At 40.2% G+C, this 18,091-nt stretch overlaps 1 protein-coding gene across 2 annotated transcripts in view; it reads right to left on the reverse strand.

Annotated features, from left to right (window-relative positions):
* OXR1 (oxidation resistance 1) overlaps nt 1-14,755 on the reverse strand; it is a 280,211-nt gene extending 265,456 nt beyond the window's left edge. The window contains exon 1 of one of the 2 annotated variants that reach the window (XM_060243329.1): nt 14,675-14,755. In XM_060243329.1, coding sequence (XP_060099312.1) covers nt 14,675-14,691 — 17 coding nt within the window. In that variant the 5' untranslated portion in view covers nt 14,692-14,755. The remainder of the gene's footprint in view (nt 1-14,674) is intronic. The other variant, XM_060243330.1, reaches the window with a different exon arrangement.
* Nucleotides 14,756-18,091: the final 3,336 nt, after the last annotated feature.

Raw genomic sequence — 18,091 nt, forward strand, 5'->3', positions numbered from 1 at the left:
CACACACACTCAGCCAGACCTACTCACAGGGTTTTTGTGAGTATAGGGGAGCAGAACAATGTAAGCTGCTTTGGAAAACTTTTGTAGAGAAAGGCAGAGAAGAAATGAAGAGAAGAAGAGATTGGATTTATATCCCACCCTTCATTCATAGTCTAAAAATGGCTTACAATCTCCTTTCCCTTCCCATCCCCACAACAGACACCCTGTGAGATAGGTGGAGCTGAAAGAGCTCTCACAGAATCTGCTCTTGAGAGAACAGTTCTGAGAAAACTTGTGACTGACCCAAGGTCACACCAGAAGCTGCATGTGGAGGAGTGGGGAATCAAACCTAGTTCTCCCACATTAGACTCTGTGCTCTTAACCATTAAAAGTAAAGGTAGTCCCCTGTGCAAGCACCAGTCGTTTCTGATTACACCAAGCTTAATTAAATGAATACAAACATTCATGTAGATTTAATGTGTGAATAAACAGGAAATGGCACAAAAATGAAACAAACAATGCTTCTGTTCACAGAAAAGAGAACTGGAATCAAATCATAGATTTTCAGATTCAAAGAGCTGGGACTGGAAATTCTAAATCTTCCTAATCTGGAAATTTTTAAACTGCAAGTCCCACAATGGGACTTACAAGTGAACAAAAATGCACAGAACTAGATGTCTACTTGGCCCCGAATGGTGTTAATGGATATACATGTATTGAACTTATTTTGAACTAGGTGTTAACCAACTGGATCCTTTAATTTAAAAGGGAACAAATAATCTACTTTCATCTGTTAGGGAAAAATCTTGTATAATTTAAGTAGGAAAAAATTCCAACAAAACTCACCAAGGTTGGAAATGATCCTCCTTATATAGTCCCCTAATTATGTTTTGGTGTCCTGGCATAGATTCTGTTTAATTGTTTTTTTTTTCTCCCCCTGCACTCACAGAGACTTCTTTTTATTTGAATAGATTAATGCCAAAACATATCCCAGTTTCAGCACCACGGACAGTTCTAAAAGCCCAAATGACTGTTTAAGTAGGTGAATAGATCAAGATGGGTAGCAGAAAAGAGCAAGAGTCCAGTAGCGCCTTAAATCTGTGTCAGGGTATTAGCTTTTATAAGTTAACAGCAACTCATGAAAGCTCATATACCCTGCCACAAATTTTGTTAGTCTTTAAGGTGCTACTGGACTCTTGCTCTTTTCCATTGCTTAAATAAGAAGCAGGTTTATATCAGGAGATCATTGAAGAAGTTTGCTTCATCCTAAACTGGCTGGTTTTAGCACTGGATTTGTTACTGAGCATAAGAATGTGAGAACATCGTATGCTTCATCTAACCAACCTAATCCAATAACGGTCCAGGGATGGCCAACGGTACCTCTCCAGATGTTTTTTTTGCCTACAATCCCCATCAGCCCCAGCCAGCATGGCCAATGGCTGGGGCTGATGGGAGTTGAAGGCAAAAAAAAATCTGGAGAGCTACCATTGGCCACCCCTGCAACCTGTTTCAAGTAGGTGATCCCAGAAAACCAGTAGGTAATCCCAGAAGACCAGCAAGCAGACAGAGGTGAAGGACTTCTCTTATTGCTGTCAGTCACTGTTTCCATTGAGGTTTGCTGATCTCTGATTGCTGTCAGTCACTGTTTCCATTCCTCCTGGCCCTTCTCCTTACTCACTGGGTTCCTTCACAATTCAGAACTTCTCTCCTGTTGGGGCTGTCTATACAATATCCCTGGAAGATCTTACCAAATTATATAACTTTCAGTATAGCAGATTCTGACGAGAATGAACACTGCATCCCTTTGAGAGTCATCGCTTCCCCCAGCACCTTATCATCATGGTGCTTAAGTTGTGTTGATAGCTACCAGCCTACATGCTGTTGTGTGGTTTGTTGCCAATGTTTGAATTACTGTTTACTGTTTGTTGCCTCTGATTTTATAATACCTGTTTTATGATGCTGTTTTAATTCTTGATATGTGGTTTTAATTGTAATGTTATTTTATTGTAAGCAGTTCTGAGCCTGCTTGCAGGTTAGGACAGGATATAAATTAAAAAAAAATAAATTAAATTAAAATAGGTCCTGTTCCACTTGACTCTACTTGGGACCCTTACAAATTCTTAAAATTCTCTTGGATCCTTGAACTTTTCTTCACTGCAGATTAATATAGTGGCCAACAACATCCATCTACCTATATCTAAATATAAGGCTGTGGGTCTTTTGATCAGATTTGAATCACACAGCTCTCTTCATGTATAACGTTGGAGATTTTCTTTACTTATATATTTACTTCATTTATACGCACCTTTCTAACTCAGTGGTGACTTGAAATGGCTTACATTGTTCTCCTCTACTGCATTTTATCCTCGCAACAACCCTGTGAGGTAGGTTAGGCTGAGAGAGTGTGATTGGCCCAACATCACTCAGCAAGTTTCCATGGAAGAATGGGACTTGAACCTGGCTCTCACAGATCTCAGTCTTACATTGTAATCAGGGCACCATACCTACTCTCAGAGTAGTCCATTCAAATTGAACAGCCATGGGTTAGAAACAAACCAAACAAGAAAGTGATTCTGTCCTTGTAGAGTCTTTGATGGCTGCAGCTGGTTTGGAACTAGCTAATGTCCTTACAGGAGGTTGACAGCTGAGTATACATGACAATATCCCTTCCTTGCTGCTTCTCCTACCCCATCCCAGATTAATTTAGGCAAAGATGGCTATTTATGGAGTCACAGATTTTTCTACGCGAGAGGTATTTTTATAGAGAATTTTTAAAATCTAAAATTCATCCAGGTACTATTCAGAAGTCACCCTTCTGTACATCTGGCTAAGTTTTCTTCACTGGGAGCCTTTGATTGCCTCTCTGCATGCAAAACATGTGCTTAATTAAAAGTTTAATGGAAAATGCCATTAAAGCTAGACACATAGTGCATATCAAATTGTATTTAAGTTTCTTCCACCCAAAAACCAGCAGGGCCATATCTACCCTGAGCTACAATTAGTTAAAATATCAGCATATCATGAGATTTATAACCATGTACATAAATATTGTACAACCACAAAAGGCAACATATGGCAATCCATTAGTTTTATACAATGTCCAATATAAACACTTGCTCCATCTCCACCTTGAATTGCTGAATTCTTAAGCGAGGGTGCTTTCTAATTATTTCGACAAACTTTATAATAAAGCAAATCACCAGCAGATGCCTTCTTAAGCATGCCAGACAAATGTATTCAATAACAGGGCTGGAAATAAGAGAACTGGCAGTTTAACAAATAAGTTTGAAAGTAATAAACAGTAATCCCATAGATACTCATATTTCTGTGGACTGCTGTTCTCTTATTGAGAATGTAATTGAACAGAGATCTTTAAAAGGTAAAAGGCAACTAAGACATCCATATCTGCAGTGTTGCACTTTCTGGAGTGTGGAACCAAACTCAAAAGTTACAAAGCACTGGCTTCACCTTTTAGGATCCTACCAAAAAGAAAAAGCGTTTGCATTTTCTGAACGCAAAATGTAAATGTGAATGGATCTCATATGAACACATATCAGGTTGCCTTATACCAAATCAAACCATCAATCCATCATGGTTAGTGCTGTCTACTCAGACTGGCAGCAGCTTCCCCTGGTCACAGGCAGAGGTCTTTCACATCACCTGTTGCCTGGTTCTTTTAACTAGAGATGCCAAGGATTGAACCTGGGACCTTCCAAAAACAAAACAGAGGCTCTTCCACTGAGCTACAGCCCGTCTTTGCTGTTATCAGATCTCTTTACACCATGCTGAAATAAAATGAGATGTGTAGGAGTTGTAATGGAGTGGGTTTCCTGTCCTTATTTAAACTTCTAATAGATGTATGCCACAGGATTTTTCAGCAGCTGTTGCTCCACCCACTAAAAATTTATTTTCTATGCAAGTGTTAAAGGCTGGGAATCCAACCCTGCCAGAGTATTGTTAGAGGGACATGATCCAGCTATGCACAGCAGCCTTAGCTACTGCCTTCGTCGACTGTGGGGTGACATGATAGAGGTTTTCAAGATAATGCATGGGATGGAGAAAGTAGAGAAAGAAATACTTTTCTCCCTTTCTCACAATACAAGAACTCATGGGCATTCGATGAAATTGCTGAGCAGAAAGGTTAAAACGGATAAAAGGAAATACTTCTTCACCCAAAGGGTGATTAACATGTGGAATTCACTGCCACAGGAGGTGGTGGCGGCCACAAGCATAGCCACCTTCAAGAGGAGGTTAGATAAAAATATGGAGCAGAAGTCCATCAGTGGCTATTAGCCACAGTGTGTTTGTGTGTGTGTGTGTGTGTGTGTGTGTGTGTGTATATATATATACATATATATATATATATATATTTGGCCGCTATGTGACACAGAGTGTTGGACTGGATGGGCCATTGGCCTGATCTAACATGGCTTCTCTTATGTTCTTATGTTCTTATGCCTTGCCAAGGGGCTGTGACTCAGTGGTAAAGCATCTGCTTGGCACACAGAAGGTCCCAGGTTCAATCCCTGACATCTCCAGTTGAAAGGATCAGGTAGGAGGTGATGTGAAAGACCTCAGCCTGAGATCCTGGAGAGCTGCTGCCAATCTAAGTAGACAATACTGGTAGACTGATGGTCTGATTCAGTATACAGCAGTTTCATGTGTTCATGTGATTCAAGCCTAGCCACATCAATGCACCTGGATGGGAAATGTCCTAGGAACACCATTATTTTATTATTACATTTATATCCCACCTTTCTAATTTCATGAATCTCAAGTCACCATACTTAAATTTATCCCAAACGTTCCATCTAATAAAATGTTTTTAACCACTGTACCATTACTTTTTACATATTTTTTCAATGTTTCGGTTTTTGTCCTGGCACCAGAATAAATATTATGCTGCCGGTTAAATAGCACCACTGTATTGTTTTAACTTTTTATAATAATTTATATTTGTTCTTATACTGTTATTGATTTTATCTGTTATTATGATATCATGATTACGTATCATGTCCTGTAAGCCGCCCTGAGCCTGCCTTGGCGGGGAGGGCGGGGTATAAATAAAAATTTATTTATTTATCAATCCCCTGCTATTCTGGCTGTAGCAACATCTGTTTAAATGCCACCCTGTTGTTTTTGGCTTTTAAAAAATCATTAATGACCAGGGAAGAGATACTTGGATTCAAACCCCAGTCTTTGCATCATCTCATCTGTTTGAGGGAAGTCTAGCTTGAAAATAGATAGTATGGCTCAATAGTGTGGCTCGCAGCTAAAATCGTGAGCTCTGCCATTGCCTTCCAAAGCTTCTCTGCAATATGATGCTTCAGATCAGCAAAGGCTGAGTTTATGTATGCATGCTCTATTGGCTTTGTAAAGTGCATCATGTGTAAAATGCACTTGTACTTTGCAATTTTGCGCTGCTTAAAACACGCCTTATTGGATAAGTAAACAATCCTCACTCTGATTTCTCAGTCCTGGGGGCAAATTGGTATGATGGGCAATAACATTTCATCATAAGAGAAGTGACTGCATGAGTCTGAGCTTGCTTTTCACTTTTCTCTCTCTCCTGTGTGCATGCATGTGAGAGAATCCTTCTCATATATTCTGAGATGTAAAGGCCCAAAGGGCAGTTTTGGCATTAAAGGTTAGCCCTTAGAATGCTGCATTAAACAGCCAGCTCTCCTCCCTCTTTGTCATAGTTAGGGAATCTTCAAATAAAAGCAATATTAAAAGCAATATTAAAACCATGTCATGATTTGCAAGCAAGTATCACAAAGAAGGCATTTTATAAATGTGAATTAATGTTTGCAAAACTAAAGTGTTGTCTCCAATACATTTATCACATACCCATACAGATCTTACAGATTTTAATATTGTTGAATTTGTATGCATACACATAATTAAAAACCCACCATATGTTTAATTTCCATGTATAGGTTGTAGTAATAACATGGAAAATGTGCAGCATTAATTGGATATGATGTACATTCGCTACAGTGACATATTACAGCAAAGCAGCATAATGGAAGTATCAGTGTGCAAGTCTTCCCTATTTCTCTTCTTTTTTCTATTAAAAATCTGCTATAAAAACATGCTGTTACAGCTTCAAAACAAATTGAGAATAATTGAACCATTTGTTTCGTAGCATGTTTTGCAGAAATAAAGTCATAGCCTGAATTCTTTGTTTATATCATATTAGGAATAAAGCCCATTGAACAGAAAAAATACAGTGAACTCTAAAAAAAGGCTCTGGACAAGTCCCCCCCTTGATGTCTTCCTACCCACCCAAGTGAAGGCATTCATTCCCCTCTGTGAAGAACAGTCAGGGTCAGCAGGTAAACAGTGACCACTTTAAATTTTGTCACCTATACCCAGTATCTCAGCGAACCAGAATTAAACCTTATCAGAAAATAATGAAGGCACTGATAGTGTTTCAAAAACCAAATATTATGTTTATTAAGTACAGAAGGCAAGGAAGGAAGGAAATAATATCTGTTGATTGTGTATTTTAAAACTGTTGGCAGGCAGGAATTCAAATAACCTAGAATACTACAGATGTTGGCAAGCTGAAGTTGTACTATAAAAACAAACAAACTGTTTCCTTCACTCTGGATAAGACTCTGAATTAGAGAAAGATTTATAAAGTAATTCCAGGCTATTCATATATAAATCCATACAATATTTCACTCACTCAAAGGACTGACTGAATTTTTGACATATATCCCCTCACAGACCCTTTCCTCTAGCAATCAGGTACACTCCAGACTGTATAGTTATACCCAGGAACTAACACCCTTGAGGGCTTTTTACACAAGCACCTCAATCCCCTTGTGTTAAGTCCCACACAGCTAGGATCTCTGTCTGACTTCTAAGATTTCCACACAGCCTTTTTGTATCTCTCCCAGTGTGTTTGTGTTCTATGCTAGAACTAGGAGTCTGTCCTTTGGCACTGACAGAACTCCTCAACAGAGCCTTAAAGTTTTCCTCTGCCTTGTGACACACTGTTCCACAGCTTTGAGAGTTTTCCCTCAGAAAGAGCTTTGGGTTTGCTCTTTCTCACGAATAACTCTCTTCCAGACAAAAGCAATAAATAACCAGTTCTGTCTCAGGAACTGAACTGAACAGCCTGTTCAGTCTCCTCTCAGCTCCAATCTCCAGTCAAACTTCAACTGAACTAAACACTGAAGAGATTTTCCACCTCCTGGGGCCAGCAGTAGGTAGAGGAGAGAGGAGTCAGCCAATGTGATGCCAGAACAGTTGTCTGATGGTTTGATGGGCCAAAAGTTGATGCACCACAGTTCCACCCACTCCCAACCAGTGAGGGAGCTCAGATTTGTCAAGATGAAACAGCTTGTCTGTCTGTCTGTCTATCTATCTATAACTATAGGATTACAGCAAAGATTCCTTAGTAGGGTTGCCCAGTCTCCTGTGGCTCAGATCTTGGCAGTCAGAGAGCAAACCTAGGGGAAGAGTGGTACCAATGAAGAAAGAAGAGGTGCCCAGCGACATACAGTGATATTTTTAACTATGAAAACATTATTGGTATGAATAAGCTACCCTATTTGTAGTCTGTAGGTAGAAGTCAGAGAAAAGCGGCTCTAGGACCTTTTTTCCTATGACACTGTCATGCTCTCCTGCAGTTAGACCTCCAACTCCCCCTCAGCTTCCCAGCAGGCTGGTCTGGAATCCTGACAGGAGAGGCACTCTTAGATTGATAGGCTGCCACCAGACTGGTTTAAGTGTAGGAAGCAGCACACCAGCCCACTCTGCTTTCTCTAGGATATTACACAAAGCTAAAGGCTCCTTTGCCCAGGCCTAAAGTCTCAAGAATATGCTCCTTAATGGTAGGACCAAGGGCAACTGGAAAAGGCTTCTGCAGGCCCCAACAAAATAGACCAATCCAAAAGGTCATTAACACAATTTTATTTATAGTGCAAGGTCATACGAAATACTCTGTGACAAGAAAAATAAAAAAAAATCTTTTAATTCTACTTATCGAAATTATCAGTTGTCAGTACAATTCTTAAGCCAAAGTCCAGCAGGTCAATTAGCTTATGGCAGTTCATCGATACAGCAGCATTCCAGTCTGCCCCACAAAGTTCCAGGGTTCCCAAACAAAACAACAGCACCCTCTGGCATGCTGCCAGGAGTCCAACGATAGCCTCATGGGAAGAAAAACTTCCCTCCTTTTTAACCATACTTGGAAACCATAGGCAATAATTGCCACTGTAGATATGATAATCAGATTCACCTGATTCCACTAAACTAATCAAAAGTCTGACACATGCAAATGAAAATTTGACAGATGGAAATGATTTGAATTGGCTGGGCCCCTCATACTCAGCCGCTGCATGGAGCCCCAGCCAGCCCAGCTAACAGGAATCATTAAGGGAAACCTAAACAACAAATGCTAATAATCCACAGGTGGACTCTCCTTCCTTGGAAGTTTTTAAACAGAGGCTATATGGCCATCTGACAGCAATGAAGATCCTGTGAATTTAGGGGGAGGTATTTGCAAGTTTCCTGCATTGTGCAGAAGGTTGGACTAGATGACTCTGGAGGTCCCTTCCAACTCTATGATTCTAATACTATAGCCTGAGGACTAGGCTTCTGCAAGGACTCACACCAGGACCTAAACATACAGGCTTAAACTTCAGAATAAAATGACCCCAGTTACTATTAGGGTTGCCAATCCACAGGTGGCGGCAGGGGAATCCCCTGTTTTGGAAGCCCTCCCCCCGCTTCAGGGTCATCAGAAAGCAGGGGGGGAGGGAAATGTCAGCTGGGCAGTTCATTATTACCCATGGAGACTGCTTCCCATAGGATATAATGGAGACTTGATCTGTGGTATCTGGGGCTCTGTGAGGGCTGTTTTTTGAGATAGAGGCACCAAATTTGCTGCATAGCATGCAGTGCCTCTCTCCAAAATACCATCCAAGTTTCAAAAAGATTGGACCAGAGGGTCCAGTTCTATGAGCCCTCAAAGAAGGTACCCCTATCCTTCATTATTTCCAATGGTGGGAAGGCATTTAAAAGGTGTGCAGTCCCTTTAAATGTGATGGCCAGAACTTCCTTTGGAGTTCAATTATGGTTGTTGCAACCTTGCTCCTGGCTCAACCCCCAGTGTCTCCTGGCTCCACCCCCAAACTCCCCAGATATTTCTTGAATTGGACTTGGCAACCCTAGTCACTACAGACACCCTCACCAGTACAACAGTAAATAATATCCCCAACGTACAGCCAGTTACCACTTACAGTTTACTATCTGTATGCAAAAAAACATATAGGTAGAAAATAAACACTGGGATGTGTTTTTACCTTATGTGATATTTCAAGCAGGTATCATAAGGGTTCCCCCCCCCAACACACCTCAATAAATTTATAAAGCAAACAATGATCCAGGGAAATTCTGGAAAGAAACAGCCCTTCATGGCAACCACAAATAAAAAAATATTTTTGACACTAGATACATAGGGAATTTTGTTTCGGATGGAAACATACCTCAAATGCAATATGTAAAATTGTTTTCAGAAGACAAGCCAATGTTTAAAAATGAGATCTCAGGAGTCTCTTTCTAACTGGTTTCAGTGCAAGATTCATCCCCTTTCCTCCATTGTGTTTTCAAACACATTTATGACACAGACATTGGTGTCTACCTCAGTCACTCTCTTCCAAAGAGTATGGGTAGAATTCTAGCAGGAGCTCCTCTGCATATTAGGCCACACACCCCTGATGTAGCCAATCCTCCAAGGGCTTACAAAAAAGAGTCTTGTAAGCTTTTGGAGGATTGGCTACATTACGGATGTGTGGCTTAATAGGCAAAGGAGCTCCTGTTAGAATTCTACCCCGCCAAACAGTAAAAACAGTGAAGCCGAAAGAATATACTGAGAAAGAACAACAGTAGGATTGCCATCCATAGCTGGCACCCAGTTGAGAAAATCTGGGAGACAGGAACAAGTTCAGCATCATATGCGATGTCATTTCTGGCACAGAAATCAAATTATGTCATCACATCAAGGCAATGCTGTAGGATTCACCCAGAATTCTACAGTTAAATCAGCCTATCAAGCAGCAGTGGAGAATAGGGGGGCCCAAGTTGAGAGACCTGCCCTCTGACAATGGAGCATGGAAGTGGTGAGAGAGGGTAGACTCTGAAAGAAACTTGCCCACTTTCTTCAGGCTCTTCACCTTGAGATTTAGTTCCTTTCCATGCAGCTCAGGGGAAGACAAAATCCTCAATTTTTGGTTCAAATGTTACGTCATATCCATTAGAACACAAGCAGCTATCCTTAGAAGTGCTGCTCTCAAAGATGAGAAAAACAAATCAGTAGAACAAAATGTTTCATACAAGGCCAGTTTTCATCACATAAATGTGAAATCTGAGCAACAAAAATTATCTGCAGCTTGCTCTAGGTGGGAGGGGGAAAGCACAACAGCTACACCTAACTAGATATGCAACAAGGGGTTAGAGGAGACAGAGTGAAATATTTGACACGAGAGTACTGAGAATCTACAGCTATTCTTAAGTTGTTAGCCACTGTGCAGAGGAATCAATCTCAGCTGAGAAAGAAGACTGGGTGCAACAAACAAAAGTAAAATAAAAAACCAGACAGGCAGAAATAGCCACATAATGTAAATTCTTGTCAGCTTTCATTGGGATACATCTAAGCCAGGAATGTCAAACTCATTTGTTATGAGGGCCAGATCTGACAGAAATGAAACTTTGTTGGGCCAGGCCAGGTTGTGTCAGGCCAGGTCATGTGTGTATCTATTTAAGATTAGGTAGCAGAGATATAAACTTTTTTAAGGACACAGACAAAGACGACTAGAGTTTTTTAAAAAAAAAAAACTTAAAAATAAAACATGCTTAAAACATTAGCATTCATTGGTCTTAAACGTGCTTTCTTTGTATTTCTCCCATGGGATCCAGGGAACTGGGCAAAGGAAGCTCTGGCTCTTTCCTTCCTTCCCCAGGGGACCAGGAGGGGGAGGAGCCTCAACCAGTGGAGAAAATCGAGGTTTTGCTCTGTAGCTTCTGTGTGATTGCGCAAGCCTTGCAAAGCAAGCTGAGATGAAGAAGGAAACAAGAGAGATGGAGAAGGAAGCAGACAAGAGCCAGTTGCTCAAGGGCCTGATAGCAGCCCTCTGGGGCCTGATTCAGCTCCTGGGCCGCATGTTTGATCCCCTTGATCTAAGCATTCCATCAATGTGACTTGGAAGTGCAAAATTATGTCCTAAATTTAAGGAAATTATATATCATCTCAGAGTCAGTGTGGAAGAGCAATTCAAGAGGAAGATGGGGACTGGGAAGACTGGAGTTCAAATCCTCCTCTGCTATGAAGTCCTGGATGGCTTTGGCCCAGTCACTCTCTCTCAGCCTAACTTACCTCACATGGTAGTTGTAAGGATAAAAAGAAGTGCAAACAATGTATATCATTCTAGCTTCTTGAAGTGGGAGGCATAATAAAAATGTAATGATTCAGCTGCTGAAAACCCTAGTCACTTTTTGTTCTGGTATTTATTACAGATTCCATAAAACAAAGTAAAATTAGCATGGCAGTATTCTGTAAACACAATAAAATTAATATGCCAATCTGAAATGTAAAGAATAGAAATTATTTCAAGACCAAACTTGATTAAAACTGTTAATTTGTCAACACAGTGAAAGTAAGGGTTTTTAAAGTAACAGGAAATATTTTCCTTGCTCATGTCCTTGACATTAAGTAACATTATTCTAATTTGACAACCGGGTTTCTCAGTCTCCTTCAGCAGACAATGATGATTCATCAAATTCAAGACTGCTTATCATACACACCAAGAAGGAAGGGATAACTGAACTCAAATAAACTTAGTGTCTTTGGACTACCTGGAGACGGCAGATAATTTGTGCTTGGGATCAGAGGGGTGTGATTGTTTTAAATACAGACCACTCACACTGTAAATGCCACCATAACATAAGAGCACTTTAGATTTCCTGGGAGGAAAAAAACACCCACACTTTTTTTACCTTCTTTTTCCCCCTCATCTATCATCATTAACAAACGAGCTCCTTATTGAACAGCTTATGTCCAAATGAACGATTTTTTTCTGGCTGATCAAAATGTGTGCAGCTTAGATTTGCAGGCCTCAAATGGCACTACTGGTAGTTTTGGAGGCAGGAAAAGGGGTGGATTCCCCCAAAACTCTACAGTAATATAATAGTTTTGGGGAAATTACAAAGTGCTGTCTGACACTTTGACTTCACATCAAGGTGTGACAACAGCATAATGTATGACATAATTTTCACCCACCATGTTTCTCACATTAACCTGGATGCAAGGGGAGGGGGTGAACCATCAGGAAACTGCCCACCAGAAATGGGCAAATGGCAAGCTTAGTTCAGCTTCACATTACAATAAGTTATCAAATGAGGGTATGTAGTATCAAGCCTCTTTAGGGCATGTTGTGAATGCAAACTATGATACTTCATGCAGCTATATGCATCTGGGAACACAGCACTCTTATGTGTTAGATCCCCTTTCTGGAAAGACTTCTTTCAAAGAAATATTTTTTTTGCCATAATTCTGCAAATAAAAGCATAAAGGTATCCAAGCTACCCACCTGGGCAGTCCCCACAATAAATGAACTGACAATCTCCTATTGCATATCTAGAAACAAGGCATTGCAGAGCAGACAGAATCAAGATTCCTGATTCCTATTGTGCTATTTGATTTCATCTGCTTCTCACAGATATGGGGATTATCTACAATATTGGAGAAATGGCTGGATTTGGTAAAAAGTATAGCATGCATTTCTCAAACTATACCACATCAGAATTATTATTGTTGTTGTTGTTGTTGTTGTTGTTATTTTGCAATTTCTGTAAGGCTGTGGGTTGGGGAATTAAGAACAAACTACAAGGAAATATAATGCTGTAAACAGGCTTTCAGAATGCACACATGGCTCTATATGAAACTGTGCCATTCTCAAAAGAAATCAAATGTTAATCCCTGCTAAAATGATTGCACACACACAAAATCCTGTGTAATAAAATAAACAAGTTTTGCAGCATAGACCTGAGCAGATCTACTCAGAATCCTTCCAGTACCAGGACAAATGTGTGGTTTCAATCACACATGTACATGTGTTAAACATAACATGAGAATTACTTTTTATACACATGTTTAAAGAAAAATAAAGCATATTGATCAAGTGCAAAATCAAGTACACAAGATTGTGTGTGAGTTAATGGTAACCTGAGCTGAGCTGCAGTCTTCCTGAAGACACATGGTTTGGCCACTATGGGGAACATGATGTTGGACTAGGTGGACCTTAGAAAATGCATATGCCATCTCTCCAGAGACCTGCTCAACCAGATCTTTGGTCTGATCCAGCAGGGCTCTTCTTATGTTCTTATTATTTGAGTGAGAAAGAAGTAGTGTGCATGTGTAGGAGACAGAGCATTAGAACCAAATGAGGTTTCTAGGCTAGGAGATCTTATCTAAGTTTTAAAAAACAACACAGAGACCTATGTCACCTTAAAGACTAACAAGTGATAACAAAGCATAATATGATTTGACCATGGTGAGTCATGCTCTGATCACCTCCAGGGAATGTTACTGTAATGTAATGTGCTTTATGGAGTATGCATCTGAAAACTGCCCAAAAGTTTGATTTTGTCCAAATGCAAGGTTACAGTGATAATATCAACCCTGTGCTTAAAGATCTGCCTGTGTTGTCTAGGTTTCTCAGCAATATTCAAAGTGTGGCTGTTCACCATAAACAATTTGACACTGGGGTAGGTAAAGGACCACCTCCTTCCATACTGTCCACCTACCACTTAATGAACTCATTTTCAAGCCCTGTTCTCTGTGTCCACAGAGGTGAGATGAATGGTAACTAGAGACAAGATTTCCTTGTTGGTGGTGCCCCACCTATGGAATACCCCCCGCACACACACACAATGTTCACCTGCCACCTACCCTGATGTTTTTCATGCAACACGCTAAAAGATAAAACAATTTTAGTGTTTTATGGTCTCATCAATGGTTTTATGAGTTTTTGGTGCTGTGATATTTTAATGCTAAGCTCGAATGGTATTAGCACCGGGATGACAGATATACAGTATTGTTTGTTTTTACTGTTCCATTTTTAACTGATGGACACTAAATCAGAAATTTCATTGTACGCTGCTTAATCATACAAATGTGCTAAATTATATACAGACAGACAGACAGAGAGACAGATAGAAAAGACAATAATGTTTAGAAGAGTTGAAGCAGGAAAAGAGGAAACCCCAAGATGAGATGGATTGACTCAATCAAGAAAGCCACAGCCCTCAGTTTGCAAAACCGGAGCTAGGTTCTTAATGGTAGGACTTTGGGGGAACGTTTATTCATAGTGTCACCATATGTTAGAAGTGACTTGCACATCCACACACACACAAATATTAATCATTTTATGGTATTGAGTCTCTTCATAAGATGCTACAGAATTCTTTTGATGTTTGTGGGGGGGACAAGAATGATTAGAAAAGGACTTTAACAAATAATTTCACTTAGGGGAACAAGGTTAAAAATTAGCAAAAAGCCAAAGAACAAATGTCATTTTAATGTATGCATTCATGCAAATTCTGTTGCTGAAGCTTCATTGCAAACACATTAATTTTGCATATCTGGCTTTTTAAAAAAGAAACTATAAAAATCAACACTGACCTTTTAGTGCCAAACATAATGGTAGATGGTTTACTTCACATTTATGAGAAATCAGCACTTCAAAATCCTCTTCCAGTTGACCTGATGAGGGGAAAAAGTGAGATCTTAAAGCTAAAGAGATAAGCCATCTTGAGCAGTTATTTCCCAGTAAACAAACATTCATTAACCTTGAGGGGTCACCAGGCATTTCTACAGAAAACTGTACATCACTTGCTGTTAGCAGACACTGCTATTATAATTGTATGCTGTCCACAAGCAAACTTCTTTGCAGAGAATTTAGTGATTCTGCTATGCGTTTTCTTTAAAAAAATGACTGGTATCTAATTTCCCTTTGTCCCTCTTGCAGAAGGTGCAAACCCGACATGGATGGAGCACCACTATCCCACTCTGAAATGCACTATACTTGCCTCAGTTTAACCCAGATTTGCAAGCAATAGAGCAATTAACAGGCAGCACTTATTGCCTCATTCTCCCATTCTGACATGTTACTGTTTTGTTGGTTTCCTATGCAAATGTTACCCAAACCAAATGTTGTTTCAGTTTGTTAATTTCACTATTTTGCCACTGGAGTCTAACCTTATACCACTTTGGATTCTTAACCACTACCCACCAGCTATATGTAGTTCTGCTCACTGTACCCCATTCTATTGTCTGATGAAGGATGCATGCATACAAAAGCTTACATTCTAAATAAAACTTTGTTGGTCTTAAAAGTGCTACTGAACTCCTACTTTGTTCTGCCCAGTCAGGAGATACTCAGATCCAGCCCCTATCTACTGCTACTTTTGCTTCTTGTCCCATGCAGATATTTAAAGTGCTGCAATAAGTTCAATGTGCTGCAAGAAGTCATGGCATCTACTGTAATCTTCCCGTTAACTGTTTTGTTTAAAACTAAAGACAATCCATACATTGGATTCAGTTTAGAAAAGAGAACTCTAAGGCATCCAGTGAAGTTGATGGACAGTAGATTCAAATGAATAAAAGGAATTACTTCTTTATACAACTCATTAAAATGAGGAATTCAATGCCAGAGAACATATTGATGCCCGCAAGTGCAGACACCTTTAACAGGAACTAAATAGATTCATGGAAGACAGGTCTATCAGTGGCTACTAGCCATGGTGACTAAATGGAACCTCCACATTAAGAGGCAATAACCCTCTGAATACCAGTGCCAGGAGGCAACATCAGCGGAAGGTCTTGGTCTCTCTGACCTGTCGTCAGCTCTGACATAAATGAGACTTCATTGGGCTGGCCCATGTTGGGTTAGGCCGAACCATGTGTGTACCTATTTAAGATTTGGTAGCAGAGATATAAATTTTATAAAGAACACAGACAAACACAAATATATATATTCTTTAAAACTTAAAAACATAGTTATAACATTAGCATTCATTGGTCTTAAAGATGCTTTCTTTGTATTTCTCTCATGGGATCCAGGCAGGAACTGGGCAAAGGAAGCTCTGACTCTTTCCTTCCTTCCCCAGGGGATTGGGGAAGGGAGCCTCAGTCAATATAAGGAAGAGAGGCTTGGCTAAGTAGTCCTGCTGTGCCACTGAGAAAGCCTGACAAAGCAAGCTATTCCTCCCACCTTCCTCCCCAAGGGAGGAGCCTCAGCTAATGGAGAAAATAGAGGTTTTGCTCTTTAGCTTCTGTGCAATTGAGCAAGCCTTGCAAAGCAAGCTGTGATGCAGAAGGAAGCAGATGACAGCCAGTTGCTTGGGGGCCTAATAGGAGCCCTCTGGGAGCCTGATTTGGCCCCCAAACTGCATGTTTGACATCCCTGCTCTAGATTTAGCAAGGCTGTTTCTGAACTGTAATAACCCACAAGCAGGCTGCAGCTGAAGTCTGAACTAAACTTTGCTGGGTTGGACTTTCTGATGGAAAAAATGGGTGTCAGTCAATTTGCCCAGTAAAAAGTATTCTCACAGCTTGTTGGCCCATTTTTATAAACAGGGGGGCTCTGCTGACTTCCAGACAATGGCTATGGCATGTAAACATAAAAGTAATGAGTTCTTGTTTGGATTTAGGTGTCACGAGGTTCTCCTAATCGTTAAGAAGAATTAGTTGAGGGGATAAAGGTAAGTGTAGGCCTATCAAGATTAAGACTTTTTGATGAATTTGTTTCCAAAAAGACAACACGAGCCGCTTTTCTCTCTTAACTAAATGACTTCCCTTTTTACAGTCAGATCTGGGTTCACACATTAGACCTCAATCTGTTTCTTTTGATGACTAGTTGCACCTTCTAGCCTTTCATTAATAGTCTCTGGTTGTTTTATTGATTGTAATATAAACGCACACTTTTAAAGTTGTACTTATCTATTCCAGCTTTACTACAGCATTTATTTAAGTTTGTATCTGCACCCTTCCAATTTTTTCAATAAACTGATTTCTTACAAAAAAGAAAAGAAAAAAATTTTAGGGAACCAGTTTTTCTTACAATACGCATCAAATACTTGCATTTTTGTTACTGTTTCTCTGCACTGCTTCTTTGTGACTTTTCCCTTATGAGCCATGTTTTCCCACATTTGCTGTGGGGCTCCAGGGGATTTTGTATACAGGGTTAATGACACCACCACATCAGGCTTGGAAATGCAAGATGGTGTTATCAGAAACACCTCATGGATCCCCAGAGCCAAGAGCATTAAACAACAGTGTGAACAAATGAGGCTGACAGTACTGCAAATTCTTGTTTGAACATATGTGGACACAGGCCTCTCCATTAGTCCATCAAGATCACAACTGTCAGCCCAGACTGGCAGGCACAGAAAGATCCTTTACATGTGACCCAGAGATGACTGATCTATTCTACATCAATCTGAATATAAATCTCTGCTACTAAATTGTGACCCCTTCTGAAGATGGAATTTCCCTTTTTCTTTAGAAGAAGAAGAAGAATTGCAGATTTATACCCTGCCCTCTCAGAATCAGAGATTCCGAGCGGCTTACAATCTCCTTTATCATCTCCCCCCACAACAAATACCCTATGAGGTTGGTGGGGCTGAGAGAGCTCTCCCAGCAGCTGCCCTTTCAAGGATAGCTCTGGCGAGGTCTATGGCTCACCCAAGGTCATTCCAGCAGCTGCAAGTGGAGGAGTGGGGAATCAAACCCAGTTTCCCAGATAAGTCCACACACTTAACCACTACACCAAACTGGCTCTGGATCTGCTTTGCTCTTCCAAAGAGGGGGGGAATTGTTGGAGATACTTTAAAATTCAGAGGTGTGATGTGGCAATAATTGGAGGTGAGGCTTAAGCTTATAAAAAAAAAAGTTTACTAGAAAACATCAGGATAGGGTACTTGGGATAAAAAGAAAAACAACTTAGTTTACCAGCTAGTCTAACTATGTCTGACCTCTACATGGGGTTAGAAGACTCGGTTCACAATTGGGTTTAGGTTGCAATACATCATTTCCTCT

The sequence above is a fragment of the Heteronotia binoei genome, chromosome 7 (genome assembly GCF_032191835.1).
Source record: "Heteronotia binoei isolate CCM8104 ecotype False Entrance Well chromosome 7, APGP_CSIRO_Hbin_v1, whole genome shotgun sequence".
Classification (NCBI taxonomy): Eukaryota; Metazoa; Chordata; class Lepidosauria; order Squamata; family Gekkonidae; genus Heteronotia; species Heteronotia binoei.